We start from the raw sequence: 23,143 nt of genomic DNA on the forward strand, positions 1-23,143 counted from the left end.
TAATATTGAAAGAAGATTTTAGAATAAGATATGAAATTAAGGAAATAGTTGGTAAAGAATCCTTTGAAGGCGACAAATTAATAACCTAAGTTTCTACTAAACAATATTATTTAAATTAATGTAAATCCTTTTATATTGGATTTAAATAATTAAAAAGGTGAAAAGAAAATTGCATGCTTTTTCATCATGACTTTCTCCACCACCCATACCCCACTCCAATTTTAAATTACACTTATCCCCAAACCATTTATTTTTCTTTCTTAACCAAACATTAATTAAAATAAATAATATCTAAACAATTTTCTCAAATTAAATATTGTTCACTAATATTCATAATCACAATGCTATTTTAAATCTTTTATTCATTTCTACGTACATTTTTATATTATTTAAAATTTAAAAGTTGGTATCTAAAAAAGTATCTAATAAATTTTTAAATTTTAGTTCGGGATGAATGATATATTTTAAAATTTATACTTATGGATAAGTTCATTAAATTTTCTAATATATACATAAATTAAAATATGAAGAATTTATTAGAAATTTGTGAAATTAAGAAAGAATTTAAGCATAGAATCGGGTGCAACAATGGGGCCTGTGGGGCTGTGGCACTTGTTTTATTACAATAAAGAATAACAAATAGGTTTGTATAATCAGCACATATGGTGCTTCTTCTCTACATGAATAAATAATATCAATATCAGCAGAGCTGATATCTTTTCGTCCAGAAAATGGAAAAAATAACAGAACAAAGATTGATTAGCATTCAGTAGCAACCAAAATCTGTCAAAATTTTGGAATCTGAAAAAGAACCCAGAATAGAATGGAATGGAATGGAGGTAACATTCAGTAACCTGTACCTAACTCCTACCCAACATAAGAGGAGAGACTTTAACTACGAAACACAGGGATGAAAGTGAACCAACTTGTTCTCTTCCTCCCTCCCCAGCAAAAAAATGAAAGAAAAGGAGACCAAATCTGTCTGATGCTACTCGCATTTGATCGACCGGTAGATGTGACGAACAAAAAACAGGGCTGCACGGAAGCCTACCGTTCCGAGCATCAGAAAGAATCCATAGCAGATGCAAGCCATGTACCCGAAAAAGAACGAAGTTTGCATGAAACCTGACATATCTGAGCGTGCATAATAGTAGTACAGGCAGTAACCATAGATGAACAGACCAGTTGAGCCACCGCAAAGGAAAGATCTGAGACCACATCAACAATACATACAATTGGCAAAGGAGTAGGTGAATCATTAAGATCTTCATGTATATGATAGGAAACGGAAGAAATGTATGTGTAAATGAGAGGAAAAGGTGTGTATCAATGAATGAGTGCTAGAAATAACATTGGAAGAGATGAAAGAAAATTTGTGTACCTCCACCACCATTCATGATCTTCAGCGGTCAGTTGAAAGTAGGTCAAAGCCACAGTAATGAAAGCAGTAACTATCAGAAGGATGATGAAGACAATAAACAGAATACTGTAAATTGTGTATATCTTGTGACCCCATACACTAGCAAATATGTAGTAAAGCTCAATGTATATAGCACTGAAGGGGAGAAACCCTGCCATTGCCATCTGAGGAACAGTGCTCCTATACCAAGGTAGCTGTGGAATCTCTCGAGGATACTTCGTGGTGCGACATGGAGCCTGAAATTCGATCCTGCTATTTTTTCCTGCTATACCACCCAAAACAAGCAATGGTGATGTTACCAATGTCCATATGAGGACTATCACCACAATTGTGCCAAAGGGAAGTGCAGCGGTTGCTTTGTAAACAATAGCCACAGTGTTAAGAAAGCAGAATGTGAAGAACAGAGGCCCACAGAAGAGGCAGCCCGTAAGCAACAGATTCCTCACCTTTCAAACAGAAGGGAAAACAAAACATCAGATCATTCTAACCAATTTTGGTTTTATGCTGGTAAGTAATTTATATTTTGTGAAAATAGAATCATCTCCACATACCCAGTTTGATCCTTCAAGTTGGCAATAGAATGAGGCTGATGTATATCCTGCAATCCCCGATGTGAGAGCGTATATGACCACCAGGGCCGTGAACAATGCTCCTCGGTTGTATGGATAAAACACTCCAACTAGTGCCAACATAAAGATAAAAACTGTGCTGAAAAATGAAAATAATAGGAGAAGATATGAGCCTCAGCTTGTAAGTGTAACATGAATTTTACACAAATGAGAGGATAAGCTTCTTACAGGGTAAACAACTGAGTGCCAGAGCCAAGGGCTGCAGCAAATAACGATTTGTGTTTTGGGAATCGAAAGATGTCACCGTGGATGTATTTCCAACCAGTTTCTTCTTGATCATCAGCTGCCTCCTCGTCTTGTGCATACCTGAAGTTACAGAAAATTTAGCAAATTCCAGAAGGTTAAAAATATTTACTCAATAGATGAACTTGTAAATCTTACTTCATAAAGTCGTTCTTCAAGACACGCATCAGAATAGTGGCAAGAAAACCGGTCAAAAGAAGAACTGTTACACATGAATTAATAATCGAAAACCAGTGAATTTCCAAGTGATGCGGTAACGAAGAGGATTGCGAGTACTTATCCATCCTCTTCTCGAAGGGAGTATCTGTTTCCCTCCACTTCACAGTATACATGAACTCTACATCAACGTCCTTGTCCTCGGTCAGATCGACTACAGAATGAGGATCCATTCGAGCGCTAATTTCGATCACACGGTCTCTATTGTAGGAAATATCAAATTGGATGTGCTTGAATAGGAAATATTTATATTCACTTGGATCATCCCTGCCTTCCCTATCAACCTTTCCAATGAAACCCCAGATGGGCAAGTCATCATAATACATCTGAAAGTAATAATCTTTCTTCACTGCAGCTCGAAATTGAGCAACTTGGTCCTTTGTTAACTTGCTTTTACAAGCAACTTCTATATCTTTCTCTCTTTTATAATCAAGCTTGTAGGGAGCGCTAACAAGACGATCTCCATTCAACACCTCACCAAGAGCTTCCTTTTTCTCTTTTACATCACCTGCCATTGTTACATGCCATTTATGAACAGAAACTGAACAATTATTTACAAGTACTGCATTCAAGCATGTAGCGATTACTTCTCGAGTCCATCGGCCCAATATATGTAGGTATACATATACCACTTGGGGTGAGACAGATAGAATAAGCTATTCACTTGCAATGACTAAAGGTTTTTTTAATCAAATTATCTAATAGATCTTTGGAAATGGGCAAACCAAATGCTTAAAAAGATATCTACGAAGCAAGTTTTCTTTGTTATTTTCCTGGAAAATGATATGATAGAGAGGGTACAAAAAAAAAAAAACATTAAGAAAAAGCAACTGGAAAATCATCCAACTGTTCCAACATTCGGTAGATGGTGGAAAACACACAGTTTTTGGGCACCACCGCATTATAGCGACTTAGAGAACATATATATATATATATATATATATATATATATATAGTATCTAAAACAAAGGCTTCCCCACACAAACAGGTTGTAGTAAATTACAAGATAACCACACGTTAGCATTGGATCAAGATTCGAGCATGTAATATCACGCAAGGAAAGGAGAAAACCTGGTGAGCAGAAGGGCAGATCAAAGTACCGGTAGGTTTCACTGGAATGACACAGAAAACCAAAAGAAGATCAGCAAAATGAACATCTCAAACACAAATAATCTAATCAGAATAAAATAAACATCTCAAACACAAATAATCTAATCAGAATAAAATAAACATCTCAAACACAAATAATCTAATCAGAATAAAATAAACATCTCAAACACAAATAATCTAATCAGAATAAAATAAACGTCTCAAACACAAATAATCTAATCAGAATAAAACAACCATAATAAACAATCTAATCTAATCTAATCAGTGTGGAGACTCGTAAGACTCACAACACCGAAACTGAATCCTCGACCGCAATTGGGCGTATTTCAATTTCCCAAATCCAAATTCGTATAACCTCAACAATTTCAGGTGTGACATTAAAGAAAATCATTTGAATTCAACAAAAAGAAATCGAAATAGAGAGACAGGACAGGCCCTAGTGCAATCAAAATCAAATCAAAGCACGTGAACGAATGCATGGGATAGTGAAACAAGAAACGAAATGGAGAGAAACAACCAAAATCCACAACAAGAATAGAAGATAGATTAGAGAAATTAGATAGGGTCAGATTGAATTAGAGATCGAAAATGGAAGAAGAGCGTGACGGAATAAATAATACCTGGGATTGTGAAATGGGCCAACCTTGTTGGCGTAAAGAGGAACAGGGTCGCCTTCGCTGTAGCGGTGATCGGAGGCATCAGAGGCCACCAGGGTGGGAGAGATGGCGATCCAGAAAAGGGTGAAGAGCAGAGAAATCTTCATGCTCCGATACGGAGGGAAATGGGAGAGGGGGAAGAGAAGGCGCAAGAGAATAAACAAATTGGGATAAATAGATAGGAAGGGGTTTGATTTCACCGTCTTGTTTGAGTTTCGGTTTGAAGAGATTCTATGTGGTGGGGACCACTGCAACGTATAACGCCCACGTGGCACTCCTTTAAGGTCACTTTTGTCGCTCACGTTCCCAATTGGATCTTCCATATTATTTTCTTTCCTTTTTTTTTCTTTGCCATCCATTGCGCTCCAAAAAAAACCCACATTTTTTGGATTTATTATTTTCCTTTTTTTTTTTTTTTATCTTTTTTTAATAAGTGGTTCAATTCAAATTAATTTATACATAATTCTATTTTGAGTATAGTTAATTAATTAATTAATGCCAAGTTAATTTAACAGAATTAATATAACTATTTCTTTAATTTAATAAATCAATAATATTTACTGAAAATATTAATCAATTAACTACCAATATCTGATATTTAGTTAATTAATTAGGATCAAGATCACTTTAATTAAGTATAAATTTTTATTTTTTAAATAATTATAACTATTTATTTATTGATTTATTTATAATGAAATAATTGTTTTTTTGGGATTAATTGGGATTAGATCATTCATTATAACATAACATAATTTTAAAACATTTTCCCAATATTTGTTAATAACCTATCATATTTTCTTCTATTTTTCTTACTTTATTTTCTTTTTATTAAAATATACTTCTTTATATATATAATACTAAACTATAATTAATTAAAATTAGGCATCCTTTTATAACAAATAATAATCATATATTTATTAATAAAAATATATTTTTGTGAATCTGCCATTTTTTTTATTAAGTGATGCAATATTCTTATTTTGAGTTGGCATGTTATTGAGTTTTGTGCCTGGCTTTATAATATTTATTATATAGTATAAATGTTCATTTTGTCTTATTTAATAAATGATATTTAATTTCAATTTGATTATTGTACTAATATTTATAGTAAAAGTTTATATAATTTTATTAAATTTAAGATTATTGTTTAATAAACTTATATTATTCCTAATATATTTAATAAGGAATGAAAATAAATTAAAATTATTTTACTAATATTATTTAACAAAAAAAATCATCAGCAACAGATGACTTAATAAAAATAAATTAATTAACGTTGTATTTTTTTTTTTTTTTTTTTTTTGGGTATAACCAAATATAAATATTATTTATTTATAAAAAATTTCTATAATATTTTCATGCAATATCAACCGTTTTTTTTTTTTTACAAGCATTTTGTTATCAGACATTTTAAATGGATCCATATTTGAAAATTTAAGAAAATAAGTTTAAAATGTTGAAATTTAGGTTTAGAAAATATGAAAATAGAATTTAATTTAAAAATATTAAAGTAATTAATTATGTTATGGCGTTTTCTAATTAAACCCGGGCAACAAATAGGTAATTAATTCTTTTTTTTTCGTTACATGTAAGTGGTATGGGAATAATAAATACAAAATTTAAATAATTAATACTCCTTGATAATTATTTTATTTTTTATTTTTAAAATTAAGTCCATACACATTTTGTTATCTTACTCATATTAAATTTTAAAATTTTTTAAAAGTTTTTAAAAAGCAATTTTTATTTTTGAAACTTCATTAAGAATTCAAGAGGTTTTTTTTAATAAGGTACAAATCATAGTAACAAATATAAATATTAAAAATAAAAAAGATTATCCATATTTGAAAATCATATAGCTATATATAATAGAGCCCAAATTTTAAATCTCAAAATCTATTAATTGATTTAAAAAATGACAATTACGACATACTATTATTTGTCAATATCATTATAAAAAGGTACTTTGAAGATCCTTATAGCAGAACCCACTTTTGGCTTTTTCTCTATTTATTTTTATTTTTTTATTTTTTAAATAAACTGGTACCTGCTTACAGTTTTCTTGCGTGGATGATAAATTATTTTCTTTAAGTTTTTTTTATTAAAAAAAAAAACAGATGAAATTAGTAACTGAGATCAGACAAATTTAGAAAGGACACGAGATTAGACAAATTTATAAGTTATTCCATTTTTATAAACTAAAAATTTACTGTTGAGGTTGTTGTAGGATGAAAGTCTCACATCATTTTAGGGAATGATCATAAATTTATAAATAAATAATACTCTCTCCATCTTCATCTACAGGGGACCTTTTGAGAATCCTAAAGCAAAGTCATGAGAGTTATGCTCAAAGTGGATAATATCATACCATTGTAAAGAGTTGTGTTATTTAACAGAGGTATGTCAAGGTCAAATGTGATTATCCTGTCTTGATTTTGTGATCGATTTTTGAACGTAGACGACTATAACTAAGATTGTCTCACACACACACGTGGAAAGTAAAATAATAATTAAAAAAAAAATAATTTAAGAGACTAAAATGGCACCACTCCTTTATTTATACTAAATTTCTTGAGGCATATTATAAAAATTAACATTAAATATAAAGGATGGTGTGATAATAAGGAAAAGGCGTGTAGGCTGTAGTGTGTAGGGTGTAGGGTGTAGGGTGTAGGGGTAAAATGGGGAAAAGGAAAGACAGAAAATAGACCCGGTCGAGTGGCGGCCAGTGTTGAGATTGCAGAACAAGTCCTTGCAACAAAAAAAAAAGTGCTCCCGAAACGCGTCAGTAACGCGCTTGGTTAATGGTTTCTCCCTGAACGACACCGTTTTGAGGTCCAACGTCGGTTCTATATATACCTAACTAGTTAAACCGCACATTGAACCCACCCACCTTCCTCATACCTTCCCCTGTCTTCTCAACTGCAGTAAACAAGCCGTTCATTTTACAAAAAAAAAAAAAAAAAAAAACACCCTCCAAATGGCCACCGCCACCGCCGTCGCTGTCACTACTCCTCGCTTGATCCCGAAACGTGGCGCAGTTCTCCGCCGTGTTCTTAAAAAGCTCTTCTTGTTCTGCATCTGCTCCGCCGCCAATCCGAAAGCTCCTCCACCACCTCCACCACCTCCACCACCACCGCCGCCGCAATTCTCCTCCTCTTCCCGCGTTTTTCCTCGAAATTAAAATTTTTAAAAGGAAGTGCCACAAAAAAATCTTCGTCTCTGCGTTGGATTTTGAAGCGGATTGACGAGAATTGAGAAAGGAGACGAGGTTGTTGTTGTTGTTGTTCTTGGCGCTTCTCTGCTTCTTAAATTCATCCTAATTTCATAATTTTTCAATTCACATTATTTACTTCTTTTGTTGTAAACTAGAAAAAAAAAAATTAAGAAAATTATTTGAACTTATCTACATGTGGCCTTCACATTATTACAAATTTAGTTATTTTTTCCCTTTTAATCCAAATCCTTAAAATAAAAATAAAAAAAGATTCCGGGAAAATGTGAAGAATTCCCGAGAAAATAAGAGGGAAATCAAAGGGAGTAAACGTGATGGAATTGGAGACTAATACATGTTTGACTCACAACTTGCTTTCTTACTAACCTCTCTCCTCCAATCTTTATTTAATTTTTATATATCACCTCTTATATTCATTTTCATCCCCGCATATATTGTAACGTCCCCAGCTCAACAGGTACAATTTGCACTCTAACTAACACCTTTTTAATTATTGTGAATTTCTAGATTGTACAAGAGGTCTTAGAGTGTGATTTTCAAATCGGTGCACAAGAAAGAAATGTTCGAAATGTATAAGGAACTTAACAAATTTTTTTTTTTCAAATGGTAAGTTAATAGAAATTTGGGTCAAAGTCAACTGGGGGCAAAAAGGTAATTTTGCCCCCCACACACCACCTTGGGGTCCAAACGAACTTGCAAGAAAAGAAAAAGAGAAGACAAAAAAAGAGAGAAAGAGAAAGGAGGAGTTAAGGTTTTTAAGAAGAAGAAGAAAGAGGGAGAAACACCCAAACCCGAACTGGAGAACTCTCAATCTTAGATCTCCTACTAGAGCTACTCAGAGTATCAAGAGGGGTGGTCTGAACGTTGGATCGTTCGTTTCCGGCAAGAACGCGAGGTAAGTCCGCGGCTTCTTTTGTTTCGAGATTTCACCATAGATTCGGGAGTTTTAGATGACTTAGATCTTAATAATAATCTAGTTGTAATACCTTAGGTGAGGAGTCTTGAAGTTTTCGAAGGAATCGCGTCGGAAAACAAAATCGAGAATCGTCCAACTTCGGTAAGAAATTGAATTTTTCTCGATTTTCGACTTCATTTATTAAGCGTTGTGAATATAAAAAAATGCAATAAAAATATATTTGGATAGGTGGACTTTAGATCTTGAATTCTCGTGAAGGAATCGATTTAATTCGAGTTACGAATTGGAAAATAGGAAAATCCAAAATAAATAGGTTGATATAGAACCCAAACCGTGCTCTGTGAAGCAAACCAACGACCTGTGGTCCAACTTGAAACCAACCGCCAGCCCTTGTACGATACGTGTCATGCCTAAAAAATTCTATGGGTAAGTCTAGCTCGCGCGTTGTCTGCGATCGCGCCTACGCCCTGCGCATGAAGCCCGCGCGTAGGGGAGTGTGCCGGCGCGTGGGAGTTCCCCTGCAAGCGTGTGCAGGCGCGTGAGTGCCCTGTTTTCACCCATTTTTCGTCCCGATTCTAGTGCTAATCCTACTTTACTGTGAACTAGGTCATTGCATAGAAAATTCATAATTTTCGAACTTCGTATGACTGTAAATCAAGCTTAGGAAGGCACGCGACACTTGTAAGTAACCACACGGAATTAGGAAGTAATACTTGTAGGGTGCACTTGGTTTTGCATGCATGGTAGAGCAAATTACTCCTAGGTGGCTAGATTTGATAATCTTCTGTACTTACGAAATTTAATATATATCTGTTGGACTTGCTGCCCTAATGAGATTTCAAACCTGATGTTTGTATGCTTGCTGAGCTATCTTATTACTGTTTTTATTTGTTCATAATATGTTGGCGGACAGGGGAAATTGTGTATCTGCACTCTGGGTGTTGATGGATGTTATCGCCCCGTTGAGTTTGTATGACTGTATGCATTGTTAACCATACATAAACTCATGTTGAATGATTGTGTGAACATATGATATGAATGATAAATTGTAGTGTTGTGTCATGCCTAGGTTGTACTCTTGCAGGGATTGAGAAGGGTTAGATAGGGGACCCTCCTGATGTTATGGTCAGTGGTGTCGTGAGGGATGCATAGAGGGAGAGACCGTTTAACCCTAGACTGTTATGGACTTGGAAGTCTTGAATGAGTGAATTTCGAAGCTAGACCCTAACTCAATAGTCTAAACTACCCTTGAGACATAGAGAACCACGTTAGGACCCCGAGGGGGTAGAGAGATGACCTCTTAGTCGACAGTAGTTGGTATAGCGTTCGGGTATACTCCACTTCCCTTCCTACTCTAGTGTGGTACTGTTGAGCTAGGTGAGACGCCAGTTAGGGAGGTGTTACTCTTCCCTTCCTACTCTGGTGTGGTACTATTGAGCTTGGTGAGACACCTGTTAGGAAAGTGTTACTCAGTGGTAGATCAACTACACCTGTTAGGGAAGTGTTACTCAGTGGTAGATCGACTACACCTGTTAGAGAAGTGTTACTCAGTGGTAGATCGACTACTCTGCATGGGGATCCGTCTTATGGTAAGATGTTGATCACGCGGGCGAGTTAAGGTTGCCTGCATGATGAGTCCGTCCTATAGAAGGATGTTGACCATGCAGTGACTAATTCTTGTTGGGTTGTACGAGGGGTACATGTAGTTACGAAGGAGCACCTCATCCTCAAACGCTGCATACCGCTTCAAAGGTTGAGTCCTTCCACCCTGAATTGTGTATTGAGAGTACTGAGTCTCTAGGGTCTAGAGCATAGTTGGTTATTCTCTCCTAAATTTGGAGGCGATTAAAAGTCTACAAGTAGATTGCTTACTGAGTATATTTTTATACTCACTCCGTTTCCCTCTTTTTTTTCACGTCCGTGAATTTATACTTTGTGATGATGGGGTGTTCGGGAGTTTGAAAGTCACAGAGGAAATGTCGACTCGGAGCGTCTGTCTAGTTTATTTTTGTGTAGTTGACATTCATTACATCATGTACCCTAATCCCTTTTCTCCATTATATACTTTGTTTTCCTTTTCTTACTTGAACGGTTTGAAACTCGCGAGGAAATTTTATACTTAATTTTTTTTGTACCTTGCTTTCTTCTACTTTCATGCATTGCATTGTCGGTTGAGTCACTCCAGATAACTTCGATGGGTCGAAATTCTGGGGAGTGCATATATATATAGATATATATATTTTGACAATTATAAAATTTAAAAGTGTTATTTTTAGAATAAATTTCAAAGTAAAAATGAAATCAAATTTAATTTAAAATGGTCAGTCAACTTAAACTCACTCGTATGTTCGATGATGTTTGAACCATTCAAACTTCATTTGCAATTAACTCCATCACTTCGGTCAACAAAGTCCAAGAGATTCCCCTCTTGCTTTTAACAATATATATTATTTTGTTCTAAACAATTATATATTTATTTTATTTGTCCCTTCAATTTTTTTTAATATTTATTTAAAATTTCATCCACAAAGTCAAGGTTGGTTTATGATCCAATCATAAACTAAGTCATTCTCGAACTAGCAAGAGTAAAAGATCTCATTGTTCAAGTCTCGAAATTAACACTTCAAGTAACTACTCATCTACTTACCTCTATATAAAAGTGAGCGAATTCTATCTCGTGAAATTATGTTTTAGCTCCTTATTTGGTCAACTCCTTCAAATGGTAGACTTAATCAGCAAATTTCGAAGAAAAAAAAAAAAAAAACTCTCACATGTAAGAGTTCATGACACACTGAGTCGCATATAATTAGTGAAACATTAATTTTCTCGATTAATGAATTTATAAATATTAATTAAATATTTCATGGTACAATCTTATACAAATTAATTATATAGGATACCTATTCACGTATCTCCACAGGTAATAATTACCTAGTAAATTATATCACATCCTTTTATGCATATACAATAGACCCTTAAGCTATTTCTTAAATATACTGTCTAAGATTACGTCAATAACTTTAGATTTTTCATTGAATGGCAGTTATTATAAAAATCAAATAATTAATTATGAGCTCTAAACATAAATTACAAAAATCCTTTAAATTATTACTTAAACAGTTTGTCATAATATATTCTTCAAAATAAAACTAATAATTTTGAAAATTTTGTACTATGAAATTGCAATCGAATAATTAACATAAATCCCAATAAAAAAGCTTGAAGGTAGTCCTAAGTTTATACATGGAATCACCCATCAAACCTTAATGAGTTGATTTTTGGGCCATTAAAGCCCATATTTGTAAGTCAAGGCTAAACGCACTCATTGTTGGGTTGGGCCCAAGCTAACAAGGCCTTGGCCCATCATATCCGCTAATGTCGTCCATTCTCATAGTGTTATCCAACGTCATAGATACCTATATGACGTCATTCATAACTTTTTTTTTTTTTTTTTTTTTTTTACGATTAAAATTTTCAACCTTAAAAAAATAAAAAATAAATAAAGCAAAAGAAGCCGACATTCTCTCACGCATATCTAGGATTTCCTTTATTTTTGTAAATAATTTTTTTTTGGCTGCTGAATTAAATTAATGAAAAAAAAGAAATTAATGGTTGGCATGTGACACAACAGAATCCGGTTTTCAAATATATAACAATCATGAGGCTTATAGAAATATTTGGAATTCAAATTATTCCATCCAAATTATATTGGTTGATTTAGATTATATTTTTTTTAGTCCATTAATTTACATTTTTTAAATATTAAAAATTTAAAGATTTGTCACTTTAATCCAAATATTTATTATATTCAATAAAAAGACAAGATTAAGATTAAAAGCTTTATCTTATTTCTTTCCTAACTATTTAGTTTTTGAAAATTGTGTTTGTTTCTTTCTTTCACCATTTAAATTATTCATATCCAAATTTCAAAAAGAAAAATATGTTTTATGAATTTTGAAAATTTGAAATTTTGTTAGAAAGTATCAAAATAAATAAATAAATAAATCAAAATTGAGATCATTGATATAGAACAAGTTTATATCTCGAAATCGTGTATGAATTATTATGAAATTCATATATTTATGGTTGAATACGAACATTCTTTTTCAATACTATATTGTGTACATAAATTTCATCTTATATTAAGTTTTAACGTTGGTAGTTGTTATTCTTACAAGATATCATAATTTTATGTATCTCGAACTCGATGCCATTAGGTTAGGTCAAGTCAAAGCAAAGGAATTTGCAGCAACTTCATAGAGTGGAGCAGAGGGGAAGGGCCCATGTGTTGGATATTGTCCCCAAGCTTTTCAAATAAATGGGTTTTCACGTTTCAAGAACACCAATCCAATTATTTTACACATATATTTATATAAAACAGAATTTAATTTGATAATCAGTGTTTTTATTGTGCAATAATATAATGGGGAGTGGGTTATGAGTTTCATGTTGTAAAATTGATTCGTGAGTCTGACTCTGATACCATTTGTAACAATACTAGTAGATATTGTCAACTTTAACTTGTTACCTTATCATCAAACAGAACTAAGGCGTAAAAATATAAATTCCTAAAAAAGACACTTTTTCTTTATGGGTTTGGGAATGAGCAAAAAGTCTCTTCATTAACGAAACTCTCTCTTCTTTGTCTCTGTACAATTCAACCAAAAGTAATGATATTCAATCCATTGTTAACCCTTTGTTCTGATAATGGTGATGCTCCCTCTCCTTCCTTGAGTATGGATTTTCGTCAACGCCACCACCGCTTTGCCGGATAGACCCCGTCCCTCCGCCGTTACGTACGGCCGGCACGCAAAATCCCCTACCGGGTGTCGGACCGCCCGTGTCGGAGGCATTAACATCTTCTTGTTTATGTCGTTTAAGGTTATATCCCCTTCTACTCCTCCTGGCTTCACTAATGCAAATGGATACACCACCTTCCTCTTCTTCCTCTTCTTCCTTTCACTTCCACTCCCTGCTCAATTTCAACAATACCCCCAAATTAACTCAAAACACCCAATAACTTTCAAATTCTTGTAAGATCCCAGAGTGTTGGCAAGGACTCTAGGTCCGGAAATGGTAAATTGTGAGATCCCACATCGTTTTTGGAGGAAAACTAATTAAGGGTCTGTAAATCTCATCGTTTTTTGAGGAAAACTAATTAAGGGTCTGTAAATCTGTCTCTATTAGACGTGTTTTAGAAAGTTCGAAAGGAAAAGGTAAAGACCTGCGGAGGAATTTGGAGTGGAAAATGGTTCCATTTCCGGCGGCGTTTTGAGGACTCTGTTTTTGGGCGAAGTGCTTATTCCTTCCTCTGCTTTCAACCAATGAACACCAAAACCCCAATTCAGTTCCAATTCAATTGTTTAATTATAAATTGAATTGTTTAAAAAAAAGAAAAACCCACCTGTAAAATTATTCATATCATCAATTTGGTTGTTGTTCCAATCGAAACTCGCAAGGGCATCTCCACCCCATGTGCAAAATGAACTCCAGTACCTCTGTGGGAATTCGAATTCAACAAGATGATGACCCAAACGCCGTCGTTTGGAATTGTAGTCAACCAACGCATCTTCCAAATATCCGGTGGAAATCGCCGGCATGAAAGATGAGTCCAGGGCGGCGGCGGCGGCGGCGGTGGCATCCATAACTGCAAAACCCAAGGGCGAGGAATTGAAGAGAGATAGAGAGTGAAGTTCACTACCACCACTCATTTTGTAATTACTAAAACTGATTTGGGTTTTTAAAAAATGGGTCTTTATAAATTATTCAAAAGAAGTGGTCGGTCAACGGCAAGAAAGAAGAAAAAAAAAAAAAAAAAGTGAGGATGGTTCTTTAAATTTGAAACCAAAATTTGTGGGAGACTAAATAATTGCAAATGTGATGATTTTATGTTTGGTTTGTTGCATGTAAAGTAATTTAAAGCCTCGTTCAAATTTCACCTTTTTCTTTTTCCTCGAATACCCCCGTTTGCTTTGATCCATTACATATTGTCATCGATGTCACAGTTTTAAAACGCATCTACTAATATGAGATCTTACACATTCAAAGACAAAACTTACCCGACCCAATAATACAAAATTAAAAAAAGAAAAAGAAAACATAGGTTTAATTAATGAACATACTTAGAATGCTATAAATGAGGAAGCACCAAAGTTTGAATTTTGTTGTTTGTTATGTCATCAAATGGGTATTATGTATTGTAACGTTGTTGTGTGTGTGTGTTGTGTGTGTTTTGAGTGGGGCCCATGGTGTGGTGTGGTGTGACATGTGTGTGTGGGGTCCACGAGGGGTGGGAATGGAGGAAGAAGATTTTGCATATGGATGGTTGTTTGTGGGACCCAATAAAATATTATATATTTAATTTATATTTTGTTTTTGTTGGTGATGATGATGATGATGATGGGGGGAGTTTGAACGGTGGAGAATAATTTGTGTTTGATTTGAGGACAAAAAAGAGCATTGTATTTCGGGAGAACATTAATTGATTGATTGATTGATTGAATGAATGAATGATGCAGAATCAGACGGCAGAGGAGGCATGGGATTTGTGGTGTTTTGTGCCCTTCATGGATCAATCACACGGTGGGGAGACTGCCTAATCCCATAATGGGCTTTCTGGCCTGGCCCACAACCTCCAAAATTAAATATTAAAATAATAATAATAACATATTTTTTTAGAAAAAGGACTCCAATCACAAGCTTTTTGAAATCCCAGACCCATGTACAGCTGGAATAATCATTTCTTAACCAATAAATAAATAAATAATTTGCATCATTTACGCTAATATTCTTTTTATAAAAAAAAAAAAATTATATATATATATATATATATATATATTTTTTTTTTTTCTGTTAAAAAATATTGGGACGATAAATGCTGGATAATGATAACAATTTTAAAATATTCTACAATAATATGATATTGTTATTTTGATGTAACAAACGTGTAATTTTGGTCACATTCTCAATATTCACGAGATGAATAGTTATTATTTAAAAAAAAAGGACAAATAAAAACATACTCGAGGATAATAATTATTGAAAATTTGTTTGATTTAACTTGATGATTACTAAAAACTTTAGATTTAACAAAATTAAATAGTTAATAATATATTAGATTAAGTAAATCAATTATTAAGAACGTACATTTTTTGCAATTATAATTCATTACCTCACTGTTATTTTGCATTAATAATCATAATTTTTTAAAAAAATAGTTATGATATTGTCTTTTAACTTTTATTTAAGTTCAATTTAGTTAATGAGTGATTTACAAATTACAAAAGAGAGTAATTTACTAACTAAATTATTTTTAGTTGAAGATATAACATTTTAATAGGTAAATTATGTTCAATAATGTATCATTTAAAATTTTTATTAAAACTTAAATTGTTTATTTTTTTTAATTTGTATTTGATTTCTACTGATTTTAAAAATGTTTTAATCTCATTTTTTTCACAGTAGTTTGGTACGTTTATATATTTGGTAGTTAAGTTTTATGAATTTCATTTATTAATATAACATATATTATAGATAAGTATGATTTTTTAAAATAATTTAGAAGAAAATATAAACAACTTGATAACTCAATTCAATGAGAAGATGGTTGAATTGAATTGTAAACTTATTCGGGTTATTCGAATCAATATTCCAACCAATTTGAAATTTTAGGTTAGATTAAACAATTTTATGAGATTCTACCTGGTTTGAGAGGGGAACTTTTAAGTTACAAATTCAACTCAAGCAGACATGTTTTAAAAATCTGAGAGAAAGCTCGAAAGGGAAAGCTCAAAGAGAACAATATCTTCTAGCGGTGAGGTTGGATTGTTACAAATGGTATCAGAGCCAGACACCGAGCCCTAAAGGGGTGGATTGTGAGATCGCACTTCAATTGAAGAGGGAAACCTTTACATAGCAGACACGTTTTAAAAACCTTGAGAGTAAGTCTGAAAGCGCTCGAAAGGTGAAAGAGGACAATATATAATATGTGGAAGAGTAAAAATTTAAGTTATAATCCCATCAAACGTGCAATGCACGCACGTTCAAAATGGACAGAAAACTGGAAATACCAAAAGAATGGGGGAGAAATCTCACGGTTCTATTGAAGAATGAAATTGGCTCTCATATAGGGTTACAGAATGCATGGATTAAAATATCGTAGGACTAAATCAAATCTAATTCAAATAACTCAATCAAATCTAATTCAAATAACTAAACCCAACCGTTTTTATTTGGTGAAGACTATCGAGCTCTCCCAGAACCTTTACGATGTCCTGCACAAGACGCCCCGCAAGGGTGCGAGAGAAATCTTCTCTAATCACCACACGAAGAACTGACACATGCTTGGCCCCCTCTGGCATTGGATACACCGGCACCATCCACCCGAACCGTCGTAACATTTTTGACACCTCGAATTCGTCGTGGCGACTTCTGTCTTTGAGACTGAACGCCACCACGGGGACTCCCATGTCCTTCGATGCTATGCTGAATCTCCCTGTGTTCTCCAACCCTTCCTTCAACACCATTGCATTGTCGTGACAATTTTGCATCACATTGCGGTATCCCTATGAATTATATATACCCATTACAATAGTATTATCGCTTCATATCTCCAAAAATATTTGCTAAAACTATTCCTTAGTATGGAATTCTCTATTTATAATCATCACATAAATTATAAAGAAAATGGAAAGAACAATAAAAGTAAGAGAAATAAAGGGATACTAAGATATTTATCTATAATAAAAGATCAAATGTGATAGGAATGTAAACCTTAATTGAAGGCTAAATATAGATTTGAACGAACGTGAAACTTGGATCCGAAAGATTCAAAGAGAGGTCGATAGAGAGTAGAAGAGAACCATCAGCAGTCAGATGTTGAGAAACGATAATGAATTGAGATGTAAGGTAAAGACTTCAGAATTAGGGTGATGACTCTATTATGAGAAAATGGAAAGAGACAAAGAGGGAGGGTTCGATGGTGGCTATGAAGAAGGAAGGATGGACATGGTGGCAAGCAGAGCAAGAGAGGAAGAACATGGCAGAAACTGAGAATGAGAACTCTGGGGTGTATTTTAGACGAAGAAACAAAGAGAGGGGTAGAGAGGAGCGCCTTGTGGACTAGTTTGCTATCGAGCAAATGAACACGAGTAAGAATATCTAGAGTATATTTTAACTGACAAATAAAGAGATCATCAGGAATAAATGAATGATAGATCTAGAGACAACGATTCTGTTCACAGCACCACCATTGCCAGGAGTGGAGGCCGACGACGAAGCAGTAGGCGGAGCCGGTGGAGAAGTTGTCGGCGCCATAGTAGGTGGTGAAGTTCCAATGGACAGAGAGGGAGCCACCACCTCCTCCCAGAGCAAGGGACGGAGATAGTGTTGAAGCCAGAAGAGTTGCCACTGTGGGCGAAAGAGTCGATTTTGGCGAGAAAACCAATGGCGACTTGGTTGTTGAAGAGACCAGTGCGGCCCGCGAATTCTAAAGGTAAATGTCTGCAGAAGGTCGATGGAGTTGTTGAGATTCCATATATTTCCAATGAAAATGCTGATGAGGATCCTGAGGTTAGGGTTTTTGTGAACGATGAAGGATCTCAGGAAGAAAATGAAATAGGCTAGGGGAAACCAATTGTGTTAGAGAAGGTGAGGTTGCATGTATAGAGTGTGGCGAAGAGTGGGCCTGTGAAGGATGATTTGGAGGCCAAAAGGGTGGAGTCGAAGAGTGTTAAGGTGGGCTGATCAGCTCCAAGGTAATCGATGTTACCCTTGGAGAAATTGAGAGTGAAGGTGGGCTGATCAGCTCCAAGGTAATCGATGTGGAAAATCAGTTCTTCCGGCAAATCTTGTTAGGCTTGTCATAAGGCTCCCTTCACCCTTCCGCTTGCTCTGCCACTTCCTCTTGAAGGCAAGCCCTGCCAACATGATGGCCTCTGACGACCCCACTGTCCCAGCTCCCACCGCTACATCGGAATCTCCCAATGGTGCGTTGAATAAATGGGCGATCATGTTGATACACCGATTTTGAATCTCGGTGGTAACAGGGTACTCGTCCATGTTGACGTAGTTTTTATTGATGGAGTCCATGATGAGCTTGTCGCATTCGGGCTCCATCCACGTGGTGACGAAGGATGCCAAATTGAGACGTGGGTTGCCATCCAGCATGAGCTCGTCGTTGATGATCTGAAAGGCGGCCTCCTTGGACATGGAGCTTTGGGGGATGGTGAACCGAGGAGCAGAGTCCCGGACATAGCGGGAGGCGAATGTGGAATGTATGGAAACATCAGATTCAGAGAATGTTTTGGACATCACCATTTTGAGTATCGATTTCAAACACAAAACTTGGGGTTTTGGTTTGAAATCGATGGAGAAGATGAAAACAGAGGACGGTATTTATAGTACAAAAACTGTGGAGCATCGAGTTCTGGCATTCTTCCGATGGAGAAGATTTAATTATAAAAATATGTATTGGTTTTAATTTCCTCATATCACACCATTTTATTATTTTTTTTTTATCAAATAAAATGAAAATAGATTACTAAAATAAGCTAAGTTTGAGATTATAACAAATTGAAAATTCTGACTTCAAAAAGTCCCCCAGATTGACCTACAGCTGGAAGACTTCCAGTTTTCTTGGAGCATGCTCCTTCGGATCCTAATTAAAAAAAAAAAAAAAAAAAAAAAAAAAAAAGACTTCAAAGCTTTTCTGGTCCAAGTTTTATTCAGACCCATCAATTCTCACTTTTCATATATATATATAATTTTTAAAACAAAACATTAATCTCATCCTATTCTAACTAACAAATGTGTAGGATGTGTAGGAGATGGCTGGGAGGAGCCCCATATAAAATAATTTAGAGAATGATCATAAATTTATAAGCCAAAAATATATCTCCATTAGTACGAAGTCTTTTCAAAAAACTCAAAACAAGTCTTTTTGTTTTAGCTTTTTTAGTATAAAATTTAAAAGTTACCGTAAAAGTTGATACGCTTATTTTTTATTTGGTTTATTCTTTTTATATTTCTCCCTCTTCATGTGCGTCCATGGTTCATAGCTGTGAGCATAGCTGTTGCCACTGCCTTATATATATATACATATATATATATATATATATATATATATATAATTTTGTTTTGCATAAATAGTTGAGAGACAATGGATAGGGTTTTAAAAAAAACATAAAAATTGAAGGTAAGTTTATGAAATTCATATCCAAAATTTTATAATTTAAATTTAAATAGGTAAATATTCCTTACCACAAGTAAAGTTAAAGTTAAAGTTAAAGGGAAGATCTGAATAATAACAATTCAAAATTATTTTTTTCTAAAATAATTAACCGAATTAGATTCGCCGCGTCCTAATTTGAGATTCCTTTATGCTCTGCCCGCCTGCCCGCATCTTTTTCTTTACTTTTTCAACTAATATCATCATTTAAATAATGAAAAATATCAACGTGATCCAAATTCAAATTAAATAATTGATATCTATTTTTTTTTTATATTAAATGTTTAAATCTTTATACTTTATTTAATTTATTTATTACTATGAAGTATGATTTTGAGGGATGTCATCAACTTTTATAACTAATAAAACTTTAAGATATTTAAAATATTAGTTAAATCTAACTAAATAAACAAATCATTTTTTTATCGATATAATTTAATTATGCATACACTAAAAGTATGATATAATTCAAAATATGAGATATGTATTCCACTCATTATAGATTTATATAGACTCGATACGTGTACTTATTTGCTGATAATATAGTCGATATATTTGTTCGTTAATACCATGTCCCTTCTAAATATATAATTAATATATGCATATATATTTTTTCAAAAGTTTTATGAAAAATATTTTCTACATAAGCTCTGATTTGTAGCAGCAATCGACTATGCAACTACTCATAACTCGAGCTTCTTAGATTGTTTGATAAGACTCATTACCATATTGCCATCGGTCGTTGCTCGATCCAGTAGTTGAATTATTGATGAAGTTGATATTTATATAAATTCATTCTTGAAATGAGATACATTTGTAGTTACCTTCGAACTCAATCATAATTCATTAGCTTAAATTTTTAAGTTAGATGGTTGATTTAACATGGTATCAAAGAAACTCTATACAGGAGTGTTGAAATATTAATATAATTAAATTTAAAGTTTTAGTCCGTTTAAGCTTTTGGGTTCAATGGTCATATACGACTTTTGTAGTCGTTCCGAGATGGGTATAAACCAAAAGAAAAATGGCTACGATAAAAGGAAGAACAATGCCCAAATTCAGTAAACATTTCAAATGAATCTTTTAATCCCTAAGCGTGGAACAGACCAAGTGGTTAACCGCATCAGAATCAGAATGAACTCAAATGCTTATGAATTCAAATTTTGACCTAAGAAATGTTTTTTTTTTTTTTTTTTTTTCAAATCAAACTTAGTTTTCCTTTGTATTTGATACCCACCATTAATATATATTATCGTTTTTGAGCTTTCCCTTTCGGACTTCTTCTTGTCTAGCTTGGTGTGTCAACGAGGGCGCTAAGCTCCAAAGGAAGGTGAACACCGAACAGTGTGCCAAAAAGGATGCTGGGTCCCGAAAGGGGTGGACACTGAGCAATGTGCCAATAAGGACGTTGAGCCCTGAACGAGGGTGGATTGTGAGATCCCACATCGGTTGGAGAGGGGAATGACGTATTGTGTGAAAACCTCTCCCTATTAGCAGATGCGTTTTAAAACCTTGAGAGGAAGACCGAAAGAAAAAGTTAAAAAAAGAAACAACATCGGGCACCAACCTAATTTCATTATTTTGCCAAGCCTTAGCTTTAGCTTAAACATGTAGTTGAGGTTATGTAATTTAGTTTAGGATGATGGTTCCTTGGGTCATGGCTAATCATTCACGAGTTTATTTTACATTTTTGATTGCTAAATAAATAAAAAAACCCTAAAATTTAAGCATATTCTTATTTGTGAATGAAATCAAATTAGTTATAAAGGTTAGGTTATAGAGTCTGGTGCTTATTTATAGTTTGATGAACTGTTATACATAAAATTATATATATCGTAGATGACATATAAAATAAATAGCCATTAGAGTAAAAAGCTATATCCGGGTAAAACTATATATGATGGATAGTTATATATAGTAGATGGTTATATCTGGGAAAACTATATATAGTAACCTGAACCATATATATATCCCCTTAGGACGCAGAGCTTTGAAAAAAAAAAAAAGGTACTTTCTATATTCTCGGTTACTGTACATATCTATAGTCATCAATACAAAATCTTTAGTCAATATTTTCCTTTCATTTTTTCTATCCTGTTCTTTATGTTCATCTAGATCGAGTGTGTGCGTTGTTGTGCGATCCTAACAACTGATATCAGAGTCTTGACGAAATTTACCACGATCTGTGAAGATGGAAATCTTAAAGATTGGAATTGAGAAGTTCGATGGATCCGAGTTCGGTTTCTGGAAGATGCAGATTGAAGATTATATGTACTAGAAAGATCTTTCGAACCCCTGTTGGGGGTGAAGCCGGATACCATGACCATAGATTAGTGGAAGCTCAAGGATCGAAAAGCGTTAGGGTTGATTCGGTTGATGCTATCTAGAAACGTGGCGTTCAACATCATCAATTGAATCCTAGATTGGGGATGCTCTAATCCTTAGCGTGGACAGTTTGATTGAATCCTGGATTTTGGATTCAGGTGCATCTTTTCATTCGTCTCCAAATAAAGAGTTGTTCCGGAATTTTAAGTCTGAAAATTTCGAGAAGTTGTATCTTGCCGACAACAAAGATTTGGAGATTAAAGGAAAAGAAGATGTCTGCATAAAAACTCCGGTAGGAAATCAGTGGACATCAAATGATGTCAGATATATTCCTAGTCTCAGGAAGAACCTGGTCTTTATTGGTCAGTTGGACAGCACAGGTTATGCAGTAGAGTTAGGGAAGAGTTCGTAGAAGATTATGAAGGGTGCTATGGTGGTAGCACGTGGCATAAAATTTGAAACTTTATACACCACTGCAGGGTGTATGAACATGGCTACTCTTGCTGAGAGTGCTTCAAATTCAAGTCTATGGCACAATAGACTTGGACATATGAGCGTGAAAGGAATGAAGAAGCTGGCTGCTAAAGGAGTTTTAGAAGGTCTGAAATCTGTTGATGTGGGTCGTTGTGAGAACTGCGTTATGAGCAAGCAGAAACGAGTTAGCTTCACAAGGACTGCCAGAGAATTGAAGAAAGTGCGGTTGAAAATGATCCATACAAATGTGGAGCAAGGTTCCAAGACAACGAAGCAAGTGGGAGTTGAGCTTGAGTTGCAGGGAAACTCACCTAGTGATGTTGTAACAGATACTTAAGAAACTCCTGAGATTGTTGCAGAGGAACCAGCGGTAGAGCAAGTGACACCTGAACCGGTGTTGAGAAGATCATCCAATACTATCAGAGTACCAGATAGTATGTATCTTCATTACACTATCTATTGCTGATGAAAGAAACCAGAGCCCTTTGATGAGGCCCTACAGTTGGAGATACAACCAAGTGGGAGCAAGCCATGGATGATAGAATGTCTAGGCTTCAAAAAATGCGTTGTACTGAGGCTAAGTACGTGGCAATAGCTGAAGTTGGAAAGGAGAGGATATGGATGACTAACTATTTGGAAGAATTGGGCAAGAAACAACATAAAAAGATTCTTTATAGAGATAGTTAGAGTGT

General features: G+C 34.4%; 2 protein-coding genes, 1 long non-coding RNA gene and 2 pseudogenes across 4 annotated transcripts; 1 reads left to right on the plus strand and 4 right to left on the minus strand.

Moving 5' to 3' along the window:
- Nucleotides 1-581: 581 nt before the first annotated feature.
- Nucleotides 582-4,455, minus strand: LOC111809184 (transmembrane 9 superfamily member 2). The gene is made up of 7 exons (XM_023695566.2): nucleotides 4,239-4,455; nucleotides 3,580-3,620; nucleotides 2,431-3,016; nucleotides 2,218-2,355; nucleotides 1,972-2,128; nucleotides 1,382-1,866; nucleotides 582-1,208 (listed from the first exon to the last, which is right to left on the minus strand). Exons 1-7 carry the CDS (start codon nucleotides 4,379-4,381, stop codon nucleotides 989-991), a joined length of 1,770 nt encoding a protein of 589 aa, XP_023551334.1. The 5' UTR covers nucleotides 4,382-4,455; the 3' UTR covers nucleotides 582-988.
- Nucleotides 4,456-6,814: 2,359 nt separating this feature from the next.
- LOC111808963 (uncharacterized) lies at nucleotides 6,815-10,504 on the plus strand. Its single transcript, XR_002817163.2, has 2 exons — nucleotides 6,815-8,404; nucleotides 8,501-10,504. It is a non-coding gene; the product is annotated as an uncharacterized LOC111808963 (long non-coding RNA).
- A 2,524-nt stretch (nucleotides 10,505-13,028) lies between these two features.
- Nucleotides 13,029-14,216, minus strand: LOC111809001 (uncharacterized). Its single transcript, XM_023695290.2, has 3 exons — nucleotides 13,830-14,216; nucleotides 13,650-13,736; nucleotides 13,029-13,397 (listed from the first exon to the last, which is right to left on the minus strand). The coding sequence occupies exons 1-3, from the start codon at nucleotides 14,134-14,136 to the stop codon at nucleotides 13,114-13,116; spliced, it is 678 nt and encodes a 225-aa protein (XP_023551058.2). The 5' UTR covers nucleotides 14,137-14,216; the 3' UTR covers nucleotides 13,029-13,113.
- A 2,325-nt stretch (nucleotides 14,217-16,541) lies between these two features.
- Nucleotides 16,542-18,771, minus strand: LOC147789749 (glutamate decarboxylase 4 pseudogene; annotated as a pseudogene). The gene is made up of 2 exons (XR_015411518.1): nucleotides 17,198-18,771; nucleotides 16,542-16,989 (listed from the first exon to the last, which is right to left on the minus strand). The product of XR_015411518.1 is annotated as a glutamate decarboxylase 4 pseudogene (transcript).
- Nucleotides 16,624-17,740, minus strand: LOC111808730 (glutamate decarboxylase 3 pseudogene; annotated as a pseudogene).
- Nucleotides 18,772-23,143: the final 4,372 nt, after the last annotated feature.

Source organism: Cucurbita pepo, chromosome 13, assembly GCF_057944985.1.
Source record: "Cucurbita pepo subsp. pepo isolate OVF chromosome 13, ASM5794498v1, whole genome shotgun sequence".
Lineage (NCBI taxonomy): Eukaryota > Viridiplantae > Streptophyta > Magnoliopsida > Cucurbitales > Cucurbitaceae > Cucurbita > Cucurbita pepo.

What these genes read in the sequence shown, in the direction of transcription:
- LOC111809184 (XM_023695566.2), bottom strand. Translation starts at nt 4,381, where the DNA reads ATGAAGATTTCTCTGCTCTTCACCCTTTTCTGGATCGCCATCTCTCCC. An exon ending in TTGAAGAACGACTTTATGAA is followed by an intron (nt 2,356 to 2,430) that starts GTAAGATTTACA and finishes CTGTAACTTCAG; the next exon opens with GTATGCACAAGACGAGGAGG. An exon ending in GATCATGAATGGTGGTGGAG is followed by an intron (nt 1,209 to 1,381) that starts GTACACAAATTT and finishes ATGTGGTCTCAG; the next exon opens with ATCTTTCCTTTGCGGTGGCT.
- LOC111809001 (XM_023695290.2), bottom strand. Translation starts at nt 14,136, where the DNA reads ATGAGTGGTGGTAGTGAACTTCACTCTCTATCTCTCTTCAATTCCTCG. An exon ending in TGATATGAATAATTTTACAG is followed by an intron (nt 13,737 to 13,829) that starts GTGGGTTTTTCT and finishes GGTTGAAAGCAG; the next exon opens with AGGAAGGAATAAGCACTTCG. An exon ending in CACTCCAAATTCCTCCGCAG is followed by an intron (nt 13,398 to 13,649) that starts GTCTTTACCTTT and finishes GAAATTGAGCAG; the next exon opens with GGAGTGGAAGTGAAAGGAAG.